The following is a 15,237-nucleotide window of genomic DNA, read 5'->3' as shown; positions in this document are numbered from 1 at the left end:
ATGATAGGTGGCATTTGCTCAGTCCACATTTATGTTTACAGGTACTGTAAATATAAATTACCAAAAAATTTTTATACTATTTTTTGATAAATAAGTATTTTACGTACAATAGTTTATGTTGAACAAAATATTTGTTTAATAATTACTTTTTCACTATTTTTTTGTTAATTCACTCTCACTTAAAGGATTTTTATGCTTGCGGCTACTGAGGACAAAAATGTGAATTAAAGCCGGCCGCACACCTAAGTTACAAAGGTGGCGCCACATTTGTCTTTCGACATAATTTCGTTCAACATTTTGTACATTTGCCATAAATGCGGTACAAGCACGCATATTAGGGCTTAGTTCTGTTCCGTATTTGTACCCATGTCGTCGTCTTCTGATGACGATTATTTTATGATGTGGCAATTATTCAGTCAAAACCGAAGAAAACGTCAGTACTGGGTTTATACCTATAATAATGGTTGTTCCAAAAAGGGAAATTTTGAAGTATCAAAGCAATTATTAAATGATGATGAGAAATTTCAAGCTTACTATAGAATGTTACCTGCAAAGTGTGGTCATATAATATTTCTCTACTGCCTGAATAAATAAAATGATTTGTGTAATATCGTTCTTCATTTGTATTTTAAAACGTGACACGACAGGCCGCAACAAATATCGGACAGGTTGATTATCCGGGGAGTAAACACAAATGCGGTGTGGCTTCAAATGTCGTTTGGTAGCAAATGCATCTTAGGTGTGTGGATCCAAATGAAATAACACGTGCGCGTTAAATACTGTCCGATACATTTGTGGAAAAGCATTTGGGGCGCAACATTTGAATCGTAGGTGTGCGGCCTCCTTAAGTGTTCATCAGTTGATTCAATCTCATCAGAAATATTAACATTTCAAAAATCACAAAAGATTCATATCGCGAGAGTCTCAAGGTTAACCACAAGTTAAAACAACTCTGTTTCAAAGAAAAAAACACATGCTTAGATGCTGAAATAATGAATACTAAAAGTTCCAAATTTTTGAAGTTTAGATCAAGCGAAAAGAAGTTAAATCAGAGAACTATACTAAAAAAATAAAAAAAATTAATAAAAAAAAACTTGAAGCATCAATTCTGATAAGATATTAGTGATGACAAAGCAGAAGAAATTTATTCATAAAGCTTATCTATAAGTGCCACTTTATATTTTTAATAGAAAAAATTGTGTGTTCCTAAAATTTAGTTATTTATTTGGATTTTTTTTAATGTTACCAGGATTAATTTATTTTGGCACATTTGGCTTATGTTTTTTAATTTAAATAAATATTTTTACAAACACAGATTCTAACCATTGTGCACAAACCTACTCCTATGTATTTAATTTCTGTTACAGAAATGTATGTATGTTTGTCTTATTTCAAAACAATAATTTTACCTAATAACTATTAATTTCATACTAGTCATGTCTCCCTTTGACTTGAAAAGAATTTGTCTTATTTTGTATTTGTATGGCAAGTTTGTAATTAAATACTATCATTTTTTAACTCAATTATCGTAAATATCAAATGCATAGGATCTTACCTTTTTGACAAAGCTGATTGTGCTTCCTCAAACACTGCAATGATTTGAAAGGAATGTTGCAAAAATTACATAAATAATCCTCCTCATGCATCTTCGTTTTGTGGCTGTGTAATGACGGCACGTTCGGGAACTTTTTCTTGCAATGGTTACATGAAAACATACCCTCTCCATCTTGTGTTATTGGGTTTGTAGTGTTTGTCAGCTCCACTTCTGCTGGTTCAGATTGTTGCGAAATTTTCGAGGCTTTATTGGCTACAAAATATGCAAAAATATACGACTAAACAAAACTTCTTATATTTCCTAATATTCACGTTCTATCCAGACAACTTTAACGTCTAAACTTACGTTTATATTTAATATTTGTGATTTCAATTTCGCCTGAACTGGGTAAAATCAATTCGTCCCTTACCGTTAAGAGATTCGAGAGTATTGAGGAGGGAGGTGCGAAGTCGAGTGAAAGTTCTTCATTGTTCTTTGGTAATATTGGTACCAACCTTGGTGGCTCTTTAACTACTGGTGTAACCCTAAGAATATCCAAAATTTATTTTGATTCTACAATTATAGGATACACTTTAAAATTTAATTACCTTACTATATGTTCAGCTTCAAACTTGGCAGGTTTAGATAAATCAGAGGTGTCTATTTGTGTTAAATCGTAGTTTGTCATATCGGTGAGGTATGTTTCTACATATTGCCTAATTTTTTTCTCAACCTGCAGGCATCTGGATTTGAATTCGTAGGAGGACTTCAGCCCATTTCGGCAATTGTTGCATATTACTGGGTTTGGGATCAGATCAAGAGCCTAAAAAATATACTAATTATTTATTTTTAAATAATCTATTATTGAGACTTAAGCCAATAAAAACCATTGCGGTTCTTTTTGTCAATAAGAAAATACTGTTTAAAGATCAGGCAAGGAATAAGAAATTTACATAACATGTCATTTTCAAACTCAAAATAGCTTATTAAAAGTGTTATATTCACACAGATATTATTTAAATTAAGATATGAAAAAAACATTATGTAAATCCTTAATTTAGTCTCTTTTGTGACACAATATAGAATATATGGACTCTACTAAATGATGTATTCAGGTTTTACAAAACTATTGTCTAAGGGTTATCTTGTTGATAGTTCAAGGCATAAAAAAGAAATTTTTAAATTTGTTAACAAGATTAATAATATTAATATTTATCAGCAAAGTCTGATAATATAGTATAGATGAAATGTATTTAAAAAAAAAGTGGCACATAGAGGTTTAAACGAAGCCATTACTATAAAGCCAAGGGAGCCAAGCTGATGGCGATATTTTTTGTGGATAAGAAGAGTCTCTAAAATAAGAAGGCATGGCAATGTCAGGACGGAGTGTTTTAAAAATAATGTCCTACAGGGGCTACATGTAGTGTATGGCTCTTTTTTGCAAAATAAATAGAGAGCTGAACAAATACTGAGAGCACACACCCCAAAACACAATACCATATCTCAGATGACACTCAATAAGAGCATGGTAGGCAATTTTAGCAACATCAAGTTCCAGAGAATGTGTTATTACTCTAATAGCATAACAGTTGGATGATAACTTCCCTATTAAAGAGGAGATATGATTTTCAAATTTTAATTGCTTATCAATCGTCAGACCCGAAAATTTGCATGTTTCAGAAGGACTTATTGTTTTATTTTGCAAAATGACAGTTCCAAAGTTACATCTAAAAGTTAAAATATTAGTTTTAGAAATATTAAAAGTTAATCTATGAGATTCACACCATGACTTTACAAGAATTGAATCTTCATCAACAATATTCTTTAACCTCTTGGTGTCAGTGTCATGCCAAAGTAATGTTGTATCAACCGCAAAGATAGTAAATTTGCTCCTAATTGAAATTTGAGAGATATCATTGACATATAGCAGGAACAATATTGGTCCAAGAACAGAACCCTGAGGTACACCCGCATCCATATCCAGACGGGATGACATATCATTGTCAAAGAATACTCTTTGTGTTCTTTCAGACAGGTAAGAACAAAACCAGTCGAGAGCAACTCCTCTGAATCCATAGGTTTCTAGCTTCTGCAGCTGTGACTTAACAACCCCATGTACAGACTCTCCAAAAAATTGAAAATAGCATCAGATATACCCAGTTTCGTCCGGAATCCAAATTGCTGATGGTTAAAAACATTATGCCGTTTCAGAAATTCCATCATCCTAGTTTTTATCAATCTCTCTACAAGCTTGCCAAGAGTGGGAAGCATGGCTATGGGTCTGAAATTTGATGGGTCATCATAGTTTCCACCCTTAAATAATGGTATAATCAAGGCATCTTTAAGTAAATGTGGAAAGGATCCACTTGAAAGTGAAACATTTATCACCTCAGCCAAAGAATCAAGGGTTGGTAGCGGTAGTGCGATTAGGACCTTTAGTGACAGCCCATCCCATCCAGAAGAGTTCTTATTTTTCATTGAGGATAGAGCTTCCATTATTTCACTAGAATTTGTTGGTCTAAAGAAAAATGTTTCAGGCACCTTAATGTTGTGTAAGTATGAGCGCGGATCTCTAACAGACTGAGGCAATAATATTGATAGACCATACATTATATGAAACTCATAGACATTGGTTCGAGTTAGTGCTGGATGGACTCCTGAGATACCTTCAATATCTTAGAACATTGAAAGGCTAGAATTAGTAAACAACAACTTTGTTTGAGTCCAACATGTGCACAGGGGCAAGAGGGGTGTTTTATTTACAAACATATGTGCCGATTCTCTGTTGTCAAGTCGACACAAATTTCCAACGGAGGAAATTTTTAGCTATATTTTAACAAACATTATAACGTTAATTTAACTTATTTCTGTTATATTTTATAGGAAAATTTAAAATAAAAAGTATAAATACTACAATTAACCTATTTTAAGAATAAATATAATATCCTTAAGCAAAAAAAAACAAAATTATTAACATTCTTATCCCTAAAACTGCTTCTAAAAAATTTGAAGCGACAACACCGGAGCTTAAGCGCCTAAACCATACGCGTTGTGTCATTTGTCAAACGGCTTTTTGTTTATATTCGGGATTCGTGTATTTTCTTTCATTTTCGGCTTAAAAAGGAAAAAAGGGCACATTTTAGTGTTTTTTTAAATTGCTAGGATGGCAAAAACTTGTGTCGTTTGTGCCGCATCATGATAAAAAGGTGATTCAAGCCGATCTTTTCACAAGTAAGTACCGATACTTTCATAACATCACATCATGGGGTAACCATCATCATAAATGTAGAATAGGGGATCTTATAGATATAAACCTAATAAAAATTTGAATGTGAAAGTGTGAGTAAAATACCAACATATTTATATTTTTAAATCTAAATATTTTTTTGAACATATTCATCTATTAATAGGCTATAAAAGATATAAAACTAGAATTTTGTCCCTGGTTTTATTACAGGATTTTATGTTTTTTTTTGTTGTTTTGGCAGAAAAAACGCATAATACCTATGTACCTATCTATATATAGTTTGATATCTATGTATAAAGTTAATTTTGTCTTTCTTTAAAATTTGTTCCATAATTTTTTTTTGTTTTACCTTATTGCAACTTACAATAATATATATAGTAATTGGCACCACATATTAATTTATTACTGTAATTTTTTTCTGCTTTTTGATTAAATATCAAATACTTATTATAGATTGCCTAATGATTATGCCCAAAGGGAACAATGGGTTTCATTAATGGAAATCAACACATTTAAAAAGAACATATTTGTTTGTTTAGATCACATCCTTAGAAGTGATATAAGGGAGATAATATTATCAGTAGCCAGACTTTATTTCTCTACACAGCTCTACCTCAGAGGTAATTTTTTTTAATATATTTTTCTAGTATATTTATAGAGTATGAGTATATTTTACCTTAGAATTATTGATAAAGGTTTGCATGCTTTTATTTACTACATTATGTAAGCTAAAAAAACAACCTTTTAAAACTTGCGCTTGGGCTATGTTGTAAAACATACAGCTTCTTCACAAAAAGTATTAGTGTTACTCATATAAGATTTATTTATACCTAATACTTATTAGGTATGTGTGTAAAACTATTTTTTTACTAGGATTTCTGATGCACTGGTTAGAAACACAGCAGCCAATAATTCAGTTAATTTACCAAGTGATTTACCCTTCAAAGCTACAAGGGTAGCTTTCCTGAAGAGTGCAAAAACTTCTTTAGCTTTCAAAATGGTATATAGTACAAACAGTGAAGCTAATATAGACACGTATGGATAATTAAAATAGATTAATATTCTTGATACACCAAATTTTGTATAATTACAGATCTGATCATTCATCATCAACAATAACTGCATCTGAGAATTATAGTTCTACAGTAACCGTGGAGTCTAGGTCAACAATTACTATTTCTCATCCAAGCCGTTTTTGTTTAACTGCTACACATTCCCTGACTCTGCCAAGGAAAAGGTAAAAATACACTCAAAATAGACTACTAGTTTTATGCCATGTATCATCCTATTCTATATATCTTATTTAAAAGTGATATGGTATTTTATTGTATTATATTTGTTTAATTAAATGCAATTAATCAAATGTATGACATTACAAAGATTCTCTATAATAACATACATTTTATTGATCAATTGGATTATCATAATACATTTTTTTAATTTTTTCTTTTTAATTTTGGTAATACTATATTTTTATGTATATTATTCTAGGGTAAAATCAAAATGATATCCTGAGGACCTAAGCACTGATGATTCCACCGTTTCAAGAGCTTAATCACTTGTCACCAGATTATGGAAAAAAAATATAGAACAAAAAATTAAAATTCGAAGATTGCAACAAGCAAATTTGCGCCAAAGAAATTGAATTAGATGTCTCAAGTCATTATTAAAATACTTAAGAAATAATAACATGATTTTATGGAAAAGCCTAATCTTAATCTAATCTATTGTACATAGTCTTTATTCTTAGCTTTGTTTTTTAGTATAAATTAATATGATATAATATTTGGTCTTAGGTATTATATAGGTCACTATTAAATGTCTCAAAACCATTATACAGGCTAAATACTCATAATAAAAATCTTATAACCTACAAAAAACCTGCAACTCCTTCACGATTTGAACATCCTTGTAGTTTTAACTTTTTCCGCTGAAGCAATACTGCCCCTTTGAAAAAGTCAGCAGCATAGAAGTATATATTATGTGATATAAGTAAGTAATGTAAAACTGAGTTTTGTCCAATATAACAATAACAAAAAAATTTTGCAAAATGTTAAAAATTTGTGTCTTAAAACATGATTTATTAAGAAATCTATAATATTATATTAATAAAATATTTAATTTCCATAAAAATGCTTTGACAAAAATGCTGCCTTTCATTAGGACCTTCCTCTAATGAAGTCCATTAAAAAAAACACATAAATAGCTCATAAATGGTAATATTACTTATACTCAAACTCTTTAATTATTAATTAATAAAAAATTATCAGGTAAATATTTGTTGACGACGTCACTGGTAAAGAGTGCTTGTATCTGTGACATCAACAATGCGATCGAGCGGCGTTGCGATGCCATTACCGTTTTCTCGTTTCTTCGTACTTTATTTTCATTTACTTAACTTATATTGAGTATCTTATCAACTCAACTAACTTCGATATAGAGTATCTTATCAAATTTATTTTTAAAAAATGCTTGATATTTTATTAAAGGGGAGCAGTAGTATTGTTTTGTGCCTTTGGAAACAACTGAAAATTTTTATGATATTATAAAGTGATTTTTGCCATTTCTCTATAAGCACTTGGCATCATTGCATCAGAGATGTTGCAAGCAAACAAACCTGCCCATAGTTCCACGGCATGCTACTTCTAGCCTTTCAATGTTCTAAGTTCAATATACTTTAATGGACCAAACTTTGATAAAATCTACTTAAATGAAAAAGAATGGATTAACTCTTGTCTCAATCCATTAAATATGGTAACAAAATTAAGAAAACTTGTATATAAATTTTACAGATTAAAAGAAATTCTACCAGAAAAAGTGTTTCTTCTGGTATATACAGCTCTTGTTGAGTCATTGCTTCAATGTGAGATTATGGATTGAGAAGGAACTTATAAAACAAGTTTAAAACTTTTAAAAACTAATCTATTTTATATTTTAAAACCTTAAGAAACCCTATCCCATTAATTAAATGTATAATAATAATGTTTTCATCTTCAACAGCTTTATTTCTTGCTAGTATCGACCTTTATAAAGAGGAGAAAACTGATATAACAATTAAGCATTTCCATAATATAAGATCTACATCCAATATTAATATAATCATTGCTCCTAGCCAAAAAAGTCTTCATTTGAAGTCTTTAAAATACTTCCAACTGAAATCAGGAAAAAAAAAGAATAAAAAAAACATTTTAATAAGAGTTTTAAAAGCTCCATATTTAAAATACTCGTAAATTGGAAGCAAGCTATATTTTATTTGTAAGATAAATTATAATTATACATGACTTTAATATATAATATGACATTAATTTGTTTAACTTAATCATTAGTAATGCAAATATTTAACTTTTGCACGCCTATGATGAATCTAATTAAGATTTTTTTGAAAGAGAATAGTTTTTGATTGTAACTTTGTTTGATTTCATTATCATGTTTTACTTAATGCTAATGGTACTTTTTAAGGTTATTAATTACACCTTTAAATACCCTATTGTAACACTAATTTTATGTAAAACAGTGTTAACATAATAATGGAAAGATTGATAATCACATTATAAATTACTTCTAAAAGCTTCCCTCAAAATTTCTACTGAATTAAATGGAAGTCAGATGTTGAATGTGAGTTTATTCATTATGACCTGTGCACATATATAGTTGAATTAAAGTTGTCAAAAACTTCAATAAAAACTTAGTAAGATACAAATTTTAAGTGAATTCATGAAAGTCTTGTAATAGTCTAGTATTTATGTAGAATCTACTGACATCAAATAGTTAGCTTATGAAGTAGCCTTTCAATGTGATGCAATGATCTAATGTGACTTCATTATTTGAGTGATTTTGAAGAACACATTTGCAACCAAAATTATTTGGAAAAAACATATTAGTGAAGATATAATGAATAATTATAAAAAATTATAAAGGCAAAATATGGTATGGTATAAAAAATATGGAGGTGGAATTATTAAATTATTTGATAAATAATTCATAGTCACAAAAGAATTAATACAATAATGGCAATTAGCAATTATAAAATGAACTAATAGCCTCATCAGTTTATATAAAAAATTTGTAGATAAAAAATCAGAAAAGAACATATTTGCATAAGGTATATGGATCAAAAAGAAAAAGGTCCAGTTATAAGCCCTATTCAGTGACAATTGAAACAATGGGGTTTTAGTTCAATTTTTTGAATAAAATTTCTTGATGTGGTTTGCAATGTAATTTTCCTTTTATAAATAATATTGGCTGTGAATTTAGTAAAAACATATTGTTAAATGTATCATATATTGATTTGTATTTGGAGTAACAAAATTATTAAGATAAGACCATACTGTATTTTTTCCAAAGTTAATCAAGTCATTTAACTGTGAAAAACAGTTATTTAAATAATAGAAAACTTTTGTTGATTCTATGTAGTGTTTTATAATTTACATAAAATACATAAAATTTACATAAATTACATACCTAAGTATCACAGGAAGAAATATGGCCACCCTTTAATATTACAGAAGCCAGTGGTATATACAAGGTGTTTCATAATTAGTGTGACAATCTTGGAAGGGTTGTAGAGGGACTCAAAATAAGCAAGTTTGTGCCATAAACCCCATGCCATTCAAAAATGATTATATTTTGAGATACAGGGTGAAAAAATTTTAAGAAAAAACCTATTTTTAATTTATTTTTAACATTAACAATGGCAAAAATTCATTTTCTGGAACCAAGTTCCACATTAAAAGCGAGTAATGTTTTTCCTTATAATAAATTTTAGTGAGAAATAAATTTCAAAATTTGTGAAAATGGTACAACAGAGAAAACAAAGCGAGGAGACGAAATTTACTCTAAATTAAATGAGGATTTAAAAAAAAAAAAACGTGGAGTACCATTTTTTCTTTAGTTTTTATAGTATACTAATTTGCAGAAAATTATCTACAGGTATCTCAAATTTATCATGAAAAATAAGATTTTTTCTTAAAACTTTATCACCGTTTACCTCAAAATCTAATGATTTTCAGATAGGAGTTTGTTGTGCACACTTGCTTATTTTGAGGCCCTCTACAACCCCTCCCACTAATTATGAAACACCCTGCATATTTATAATGAAAAATTGAAAACATATCACAGATCATGATCACTTATAGGTAGGGTTTAAGGAGCAGATTCACATAATGTAAATGAGAGAAATTGTACCTCCAGGGAGGAGGAGGATCCTCAAGAGTTAATAGTTAATGATAATTATGTAAAATACTATTTCTGTTTATTTTTTTTTTTAAATCTATAAAGATTGTAGACTATATTTTAATTTTTGTTTTTAAATTATCTGCCACAGTTTAAGAAAAATTCTCACTTATTTTTCTCATAGAATTTTCATTTTTATAGCAGTAGAGTTAGTCAACGAAAGAAAATATGGTATGTATTTAATTTAGAATATATTTATAAAAAAATTTAAATCATGTGACATACTGAATAACAGATTTCTATAGAGCACATAATTTTTCTGAGATATTTTGTGATTTTGAAATAATAACTTGGCAAGCTACAAGGCTAATAATCAGTTGCCAGTCTTGTTACATGAGATAGGCAAGAAGTATATCTAAAATTAGCCCTATGGAATTGGGAAAAGAACCTCAGAAAATACATGCAACATTCCATTCTTAAACATCTTAAAAATTAATATATGATTAAGTTCTCATTTTTATATACTATATAGGTGCCTAGGAAATTTAGGACTTTTTTCAATGTTATTGTGTGTATAATTTATTTGCATTTATAAGTTTTTTGGAATTAAGAATTACCCCAACTTTCTGTTTAGTATGTAGCATATGAATCACTTTAGTTATGCTTCTATTATTACTATTAGTAGGTATTTATTTATATTTATGTTTAATCCTTTTATCTTTGTTAATTGACACTGTATGATAGTTCAAGCACTTTATATTATTTATGTTTTACATGTTGTTTCACTCAAAAATTTTATAGGGATACAAGAAATTTGGAGCCAACAGTTTAGTTTTTACTGTATATTATAAAATTATGATTCAGGCTTATGAATCATCTCATTAAAATTCAAATAGTTTTTTTATGGTTTTAAGATTGTAATAATATGGTTTATTAACTAAAATATTATGATCCTTGTAAACCTGTCAAAATGACAACACCTTCCTCTGCTAAAGGAAGCCATATTGGGCCTTCCCAAGCAGTATAAATTTGACCTACTTAATTGAAATTTACAAAAAAATTTCTATTAAATTTAAATAGATAATAAACCTGTCAAAAATGTGTCAAACCGCCTCACCATTTCGGGTATACAAGTGGTCAACTGATCCCTATAGGGCATGAACCCAGTGAAACTCTCCACAGCATTGATGTTAAAGTACTTCGACCCCCGTTGCAACCTCACCAGACATAAACGACAAACTTTTGTCATTGTTTACTGCCACAGTATAATTTACAGGAATTTTGACACTTAACTTATTTTGAGCTTAAAACTAAAAAAAAACTATTTAAACATTACATAATCGATTAAAACGCCACACGACGACAAGCTTTCACTCGATGTTAATTTGACATTTTGATTAAAATGTCAAAGTGATATATCGACATAAATGTCAAATGGCAGGAACTGCGGTGGTATTCTTCTTGTCAAGTTTTTTAAGGTCAAGTAAGGACGGAGATATGTAATGTTGCAACGCGTAAGAGTGAGACGGAGACCTTTTGACGTGATGTGGATTTTAGGAATGAAAGAAAAGTAGGTTGGAAGGGGAAATTCTTTTGTTTACTTACGTGAAGTTAGCAGTGAATGTCAGTAGCGTAGAAGATTTTTTTAATAAAAATTATGTACAAATTATTATTAATTTATATTAATTAAAATTCGGTGAACGTCACTAGTGAAAAAAAAATTGAAATTAGTTTCTTTATTATATTCAGTACATCACTGCAGAAAACCAAGAGGAGGTGGAACAAGGATATATATGAGAAATAAACAACAATTTGAACATCAAAACTCACGAAAAAGTGGCTTGGAAGAAAAGTTAAAAGAAAAATTTATTGTTATTCATATTTAGCAACTGTTGACTTCTAAGAATTGATGACTGGTGAATTGGGCATGTAAAAAGCATTTGATCGATATCGCGAACCTTGAACTACACCTAGACAAACTGTACAAAATGGGTAAAATTCTTTTTTTTTAAACCTTAATTCTTACATTTTCCTTAAGAAATTATGGTACACATCCTAATTCGTCCGCAATATAAGAATAACGCACGCCACTGCTGCTAAGACAGTTAAACCCTTATTCCGCCAACATCTGTCAGCGTGTCATTTGTCAAAGTGACAGGCGCAAACTTCGCGTGATTTGTTTATTTGTAGAGTCGAGTGAAGTGAAACTTGGCATTTGATTTCAAACTTTATGTTTTCAGTGCATTTTTCGCGATTATTATCAAGTGCTTGATCCGTTTGATAAATGAAAAAATCCTTGGTTCAGTGTAAAAGTGCAGTTGGTGACCTTAATCGTTTAACTGGTAACTCAAATTTCTTTAATTCGCTTTTTTCCGCATTGTTTATGCTCTAGATAACACCGTTAAAAAAATCAAACCAGTGGTTATGTTACAACCACCGTTTTGTTTGATTCACTGTTACCCCAAGCGAAATTTGTGAAAATATTACACCTTTCTTTGTTGATCCTTACATTATAAAGAAACAAAAAAAATGCAAAACCTGTAGTTTAGTTCAGTTTATCACCACCAAAACTAACAGATTATATGAAGGTAGTATATCAACAAGTGTTTTTTTTTTTTGAATATTTGGTCATAGTATATTCAAAGCTGGTTATTTCTAAGGAATATTGTACTTTACAATGGATTACATCTACAATTATTAGCAGATTAAGCATTAAAGCACATAAAATATAAATACTAATAAAAGCAGTACATGGATTTGTGTCAATTAATTTCCAAGTTGGAACTTGTTTTTATTATTTATTTACAATTCGCAATGTTTCTTATTATATAAATTACCCATAATAACATTGTCATTAATGATGTTAAATAAAATAATAATTATAATTATGTACTATACTCTAACAGTTGGTAATACTAGAAGCGAGACTTGTAAATTAATCTAAATTCAAACTGTTTCTTCCTAATTTTACTAAAAATGCATTTGACAGATATTTATTTAGTTATAGTTTATTAATATTTTTTAATAATAACTAAATAACTTTTTCATAGCTCTTGTTAGGTTTTAATATACAGTATCAAACAAAAGTAGAGAAACTTTTAAAAATTAGGTTTTATTTGAATATGCTGAGAGTAATGCATTTCTATACATAATGAAAATCAATACTTAAAGATTTTATTTTGGTAAGATAATAAACTATATAAGGAAATGACGGGTTTGGAGAGTATGGATATTAAGTTCAGACTCAAACTTGTGGTAGATAATACGAAGTGGAACATTCCTTTTGAACACAATGTATCTTAAAAATTTGTGCTGAACCTGTTCAATCTTTTTAACGACAATAAGTGTTGCAACCTCTAGGTGGATAAACACCAAATTTCCTGTAATTCAGAAACTTCCTTCACACCTCTCCTATCACAGCCATCCAACGTTATATAGGGGAGACCATATGATGGAGTTATACTCCAAGATTGGCAACAGCAAGGTATCAAAAAGATGGAGGCTGACATCAATGCTAAGCTCCTTGGTGGTTCTAGCAAAAAGGTGGAAATCTTTTGGGCACTGTCATCCTTAAACAAAATGTTAAAAGTATATATAAGAAATGTATAAGAAAAAGATAAATTACTATCAAAAATAACTCCCAAGTTCTTTCATTTGGTTACTTTTTCTAGTTCCATATCATTTAACATAACTGGACGCCATAGGGCTACTATTGCGGGTAAATGACATGCAAGCACACTTACTGACATTTAATTTAAAGCTATGAATGTCACACAGTTAGCAACATCAGAGAAAACATTTTGTAAGTTGTGACAGTCTGCAATGCAGTCAATCTGTAAGGAACATTTGAAATCATCAGCAAGTAGAAGATCTTTTGCTTTTATGTTGCATATTAAGCCATTAATGGCCGTCAAAAATAAAAGGGGACCAAGATTGGAACCCTGAGGAACCCCAGAAGTGCTCTTAAAGATAAATAACCTAGATCCTTTAATCTCAATGTATTGGAACCTCTTACTAAAGTATGCTCTAATCAATTCAATAATGTATGTAGCTACATCTAAGTTTGACAAAGATTTTAAGATTATGCAGTGTCTCACTCTAGCAAAAACCTTTTTCATGTCAGTATTTATAATGTGAACTTGTAAATTTTTAATTGATAGCTTCATGAACATATTGACAAAAGGCGGTGAGATTTGTCAAGGTAGATTTCTAAAAACACTGTGTTGACATGAAGTAATGCGCCTTGAGATGTCATGAAATAGACTCTGAAAGATAATCAACTGGAGACCTTTGATATGGAGCTCATAATACTGATAGAGCAATATTTTTTTATTTCATGTCTAGAGCCAGATTTGTGAATTGGACGAATTTTACTAATCTTCTACTTATCTGGAAAAGTTAAGGTTTTGATGATTAAATTAAAAAGATGTTTAAATGGTTGTTAAAAATAATCATGACAGCCCTTCATGATATATGCCAGAATGCCATCAGGGCCTATTGCTTTATTAGCTTTAATCCTGCTGACCACTTTAAGAATTTAATCTTTGGAAATCATTTGGGTGCAGAAAAGTGACATGGGCATGAACAGTCTAAGTTGTTGCAATATTATCATTTTGATACCTTTTCTAACTTTTTAAGACATGTAAGTGTCATTATTTTTAATCCTTTTGTTTTAGTATGTATCTTATGTGAAAAATATGGTCTTAACAAGCCCTTTTATGTAATTTCTTTTTAATTAATATTATTTTATTTATTTTTAACTATGTAAGCTGTATATGTGATAGTGTGAATAAATGATTGAGTATAACATATTATTAGTGTTACAAAAGACATCAAAAGGAAAATATATAATATTTAAACTTTATTATTTTCTAAAGCATATTTTCAGGCAAATATCCTTATAAAAGAAACTCAACATAATGTAATTGACTAAACAAAACAGTAAAATGTTTTTTAATGTATTTTGGTCAGAAAACAATTTTGTAACAATTGGGCAGATTTCCTGCCCAAATGAATCCTGTTAGAGAAGAGAGTTTTGGAATACCATTTACAAAGGATAGAGTTAGTTTCAATATCTCAATTGATTTTTGGCAGTTAAAAGTTATATAGTTTTTACTTGATAAATTGATGCTTATATCATCATTTGTACTTAATTTAATCTAAGTGAAGATGACTTATATTAATTAATTTAGTTGAATTAATTGATAAATGTAGACTTACATATAAACATTTGAATTTTTTTGCAGAGATTCAGTATACCACAGAAATACATTCAGAAAGAGAG

At 29.6% G+C, this 15,237-nt stretch overlaps 1 protein-coding gene and 1 long non-coding RNA gene across 2 annotated transcripts in view; one reads left to right on the top strand and one right to left on the bottom strand.

Moving 5' to 3' along the window:
• LOC126738972 (uncharacterized) overlaps positions 1-11,371 on the bottom strand; it is a 30,479-nt gene extending 19,108 nt beyond the window's left edge. The window contains exons 1-4 of the mRNA XM_050444484.1: positions 11,071-11,371; positions 2,143-2,357; positions 1,901-2,079; positions 1,556-1,807 (exon numbers count right to left, since the gene is read on the bottom strand). Coding sequence (XP_050300441.1) covers positions 1,556-1,807; positions 1,901-2,079; positions 2,143-2,357; positions 11,071-11,202 — 778 coding nt within the window. The 5' untranslated portion in view covers positions 11,203-11,371. The remainder of the gene's footprint in view (positions 1-1,555; positions 1,808-1,900; positions 2,080-2,142; positions 2,358-11,070) is intronic.
• LOC126738975 (uncharacterized) lies at positions 5,721-6,455 on the top strand. Its single transcript, XR_007661506.1, has 3 exons — positions 5,721-5,816; positions 5,875-6,018; positions 6,273-6,455. It is a non-coding gene; the product is annotated as an uncharacterized LOC126738975 (long non-coding RNA).
• Positions 11,372-15,237: the final 3,866 nt, after the last annotated feature.

This window comes from Anthonomus grandis, chromosome 7 (genome assembly GCF_022605725.1).
Source record: "Anthonomus grandis grandis chromosome 7, icAntGran1.3, whole genome shotgun sequence".
NCBI lineage: Eukaryota > Metazoa > Arthropoda > Insecta > Coleoptera > Curculionidae > Anthonomus > Anthonomus grandis.
The sequence above is the reverse complement of the archived record's forward strand: the minus strand, read 5'-3'. Positions and strand labels throughout refer to the sequence as shown.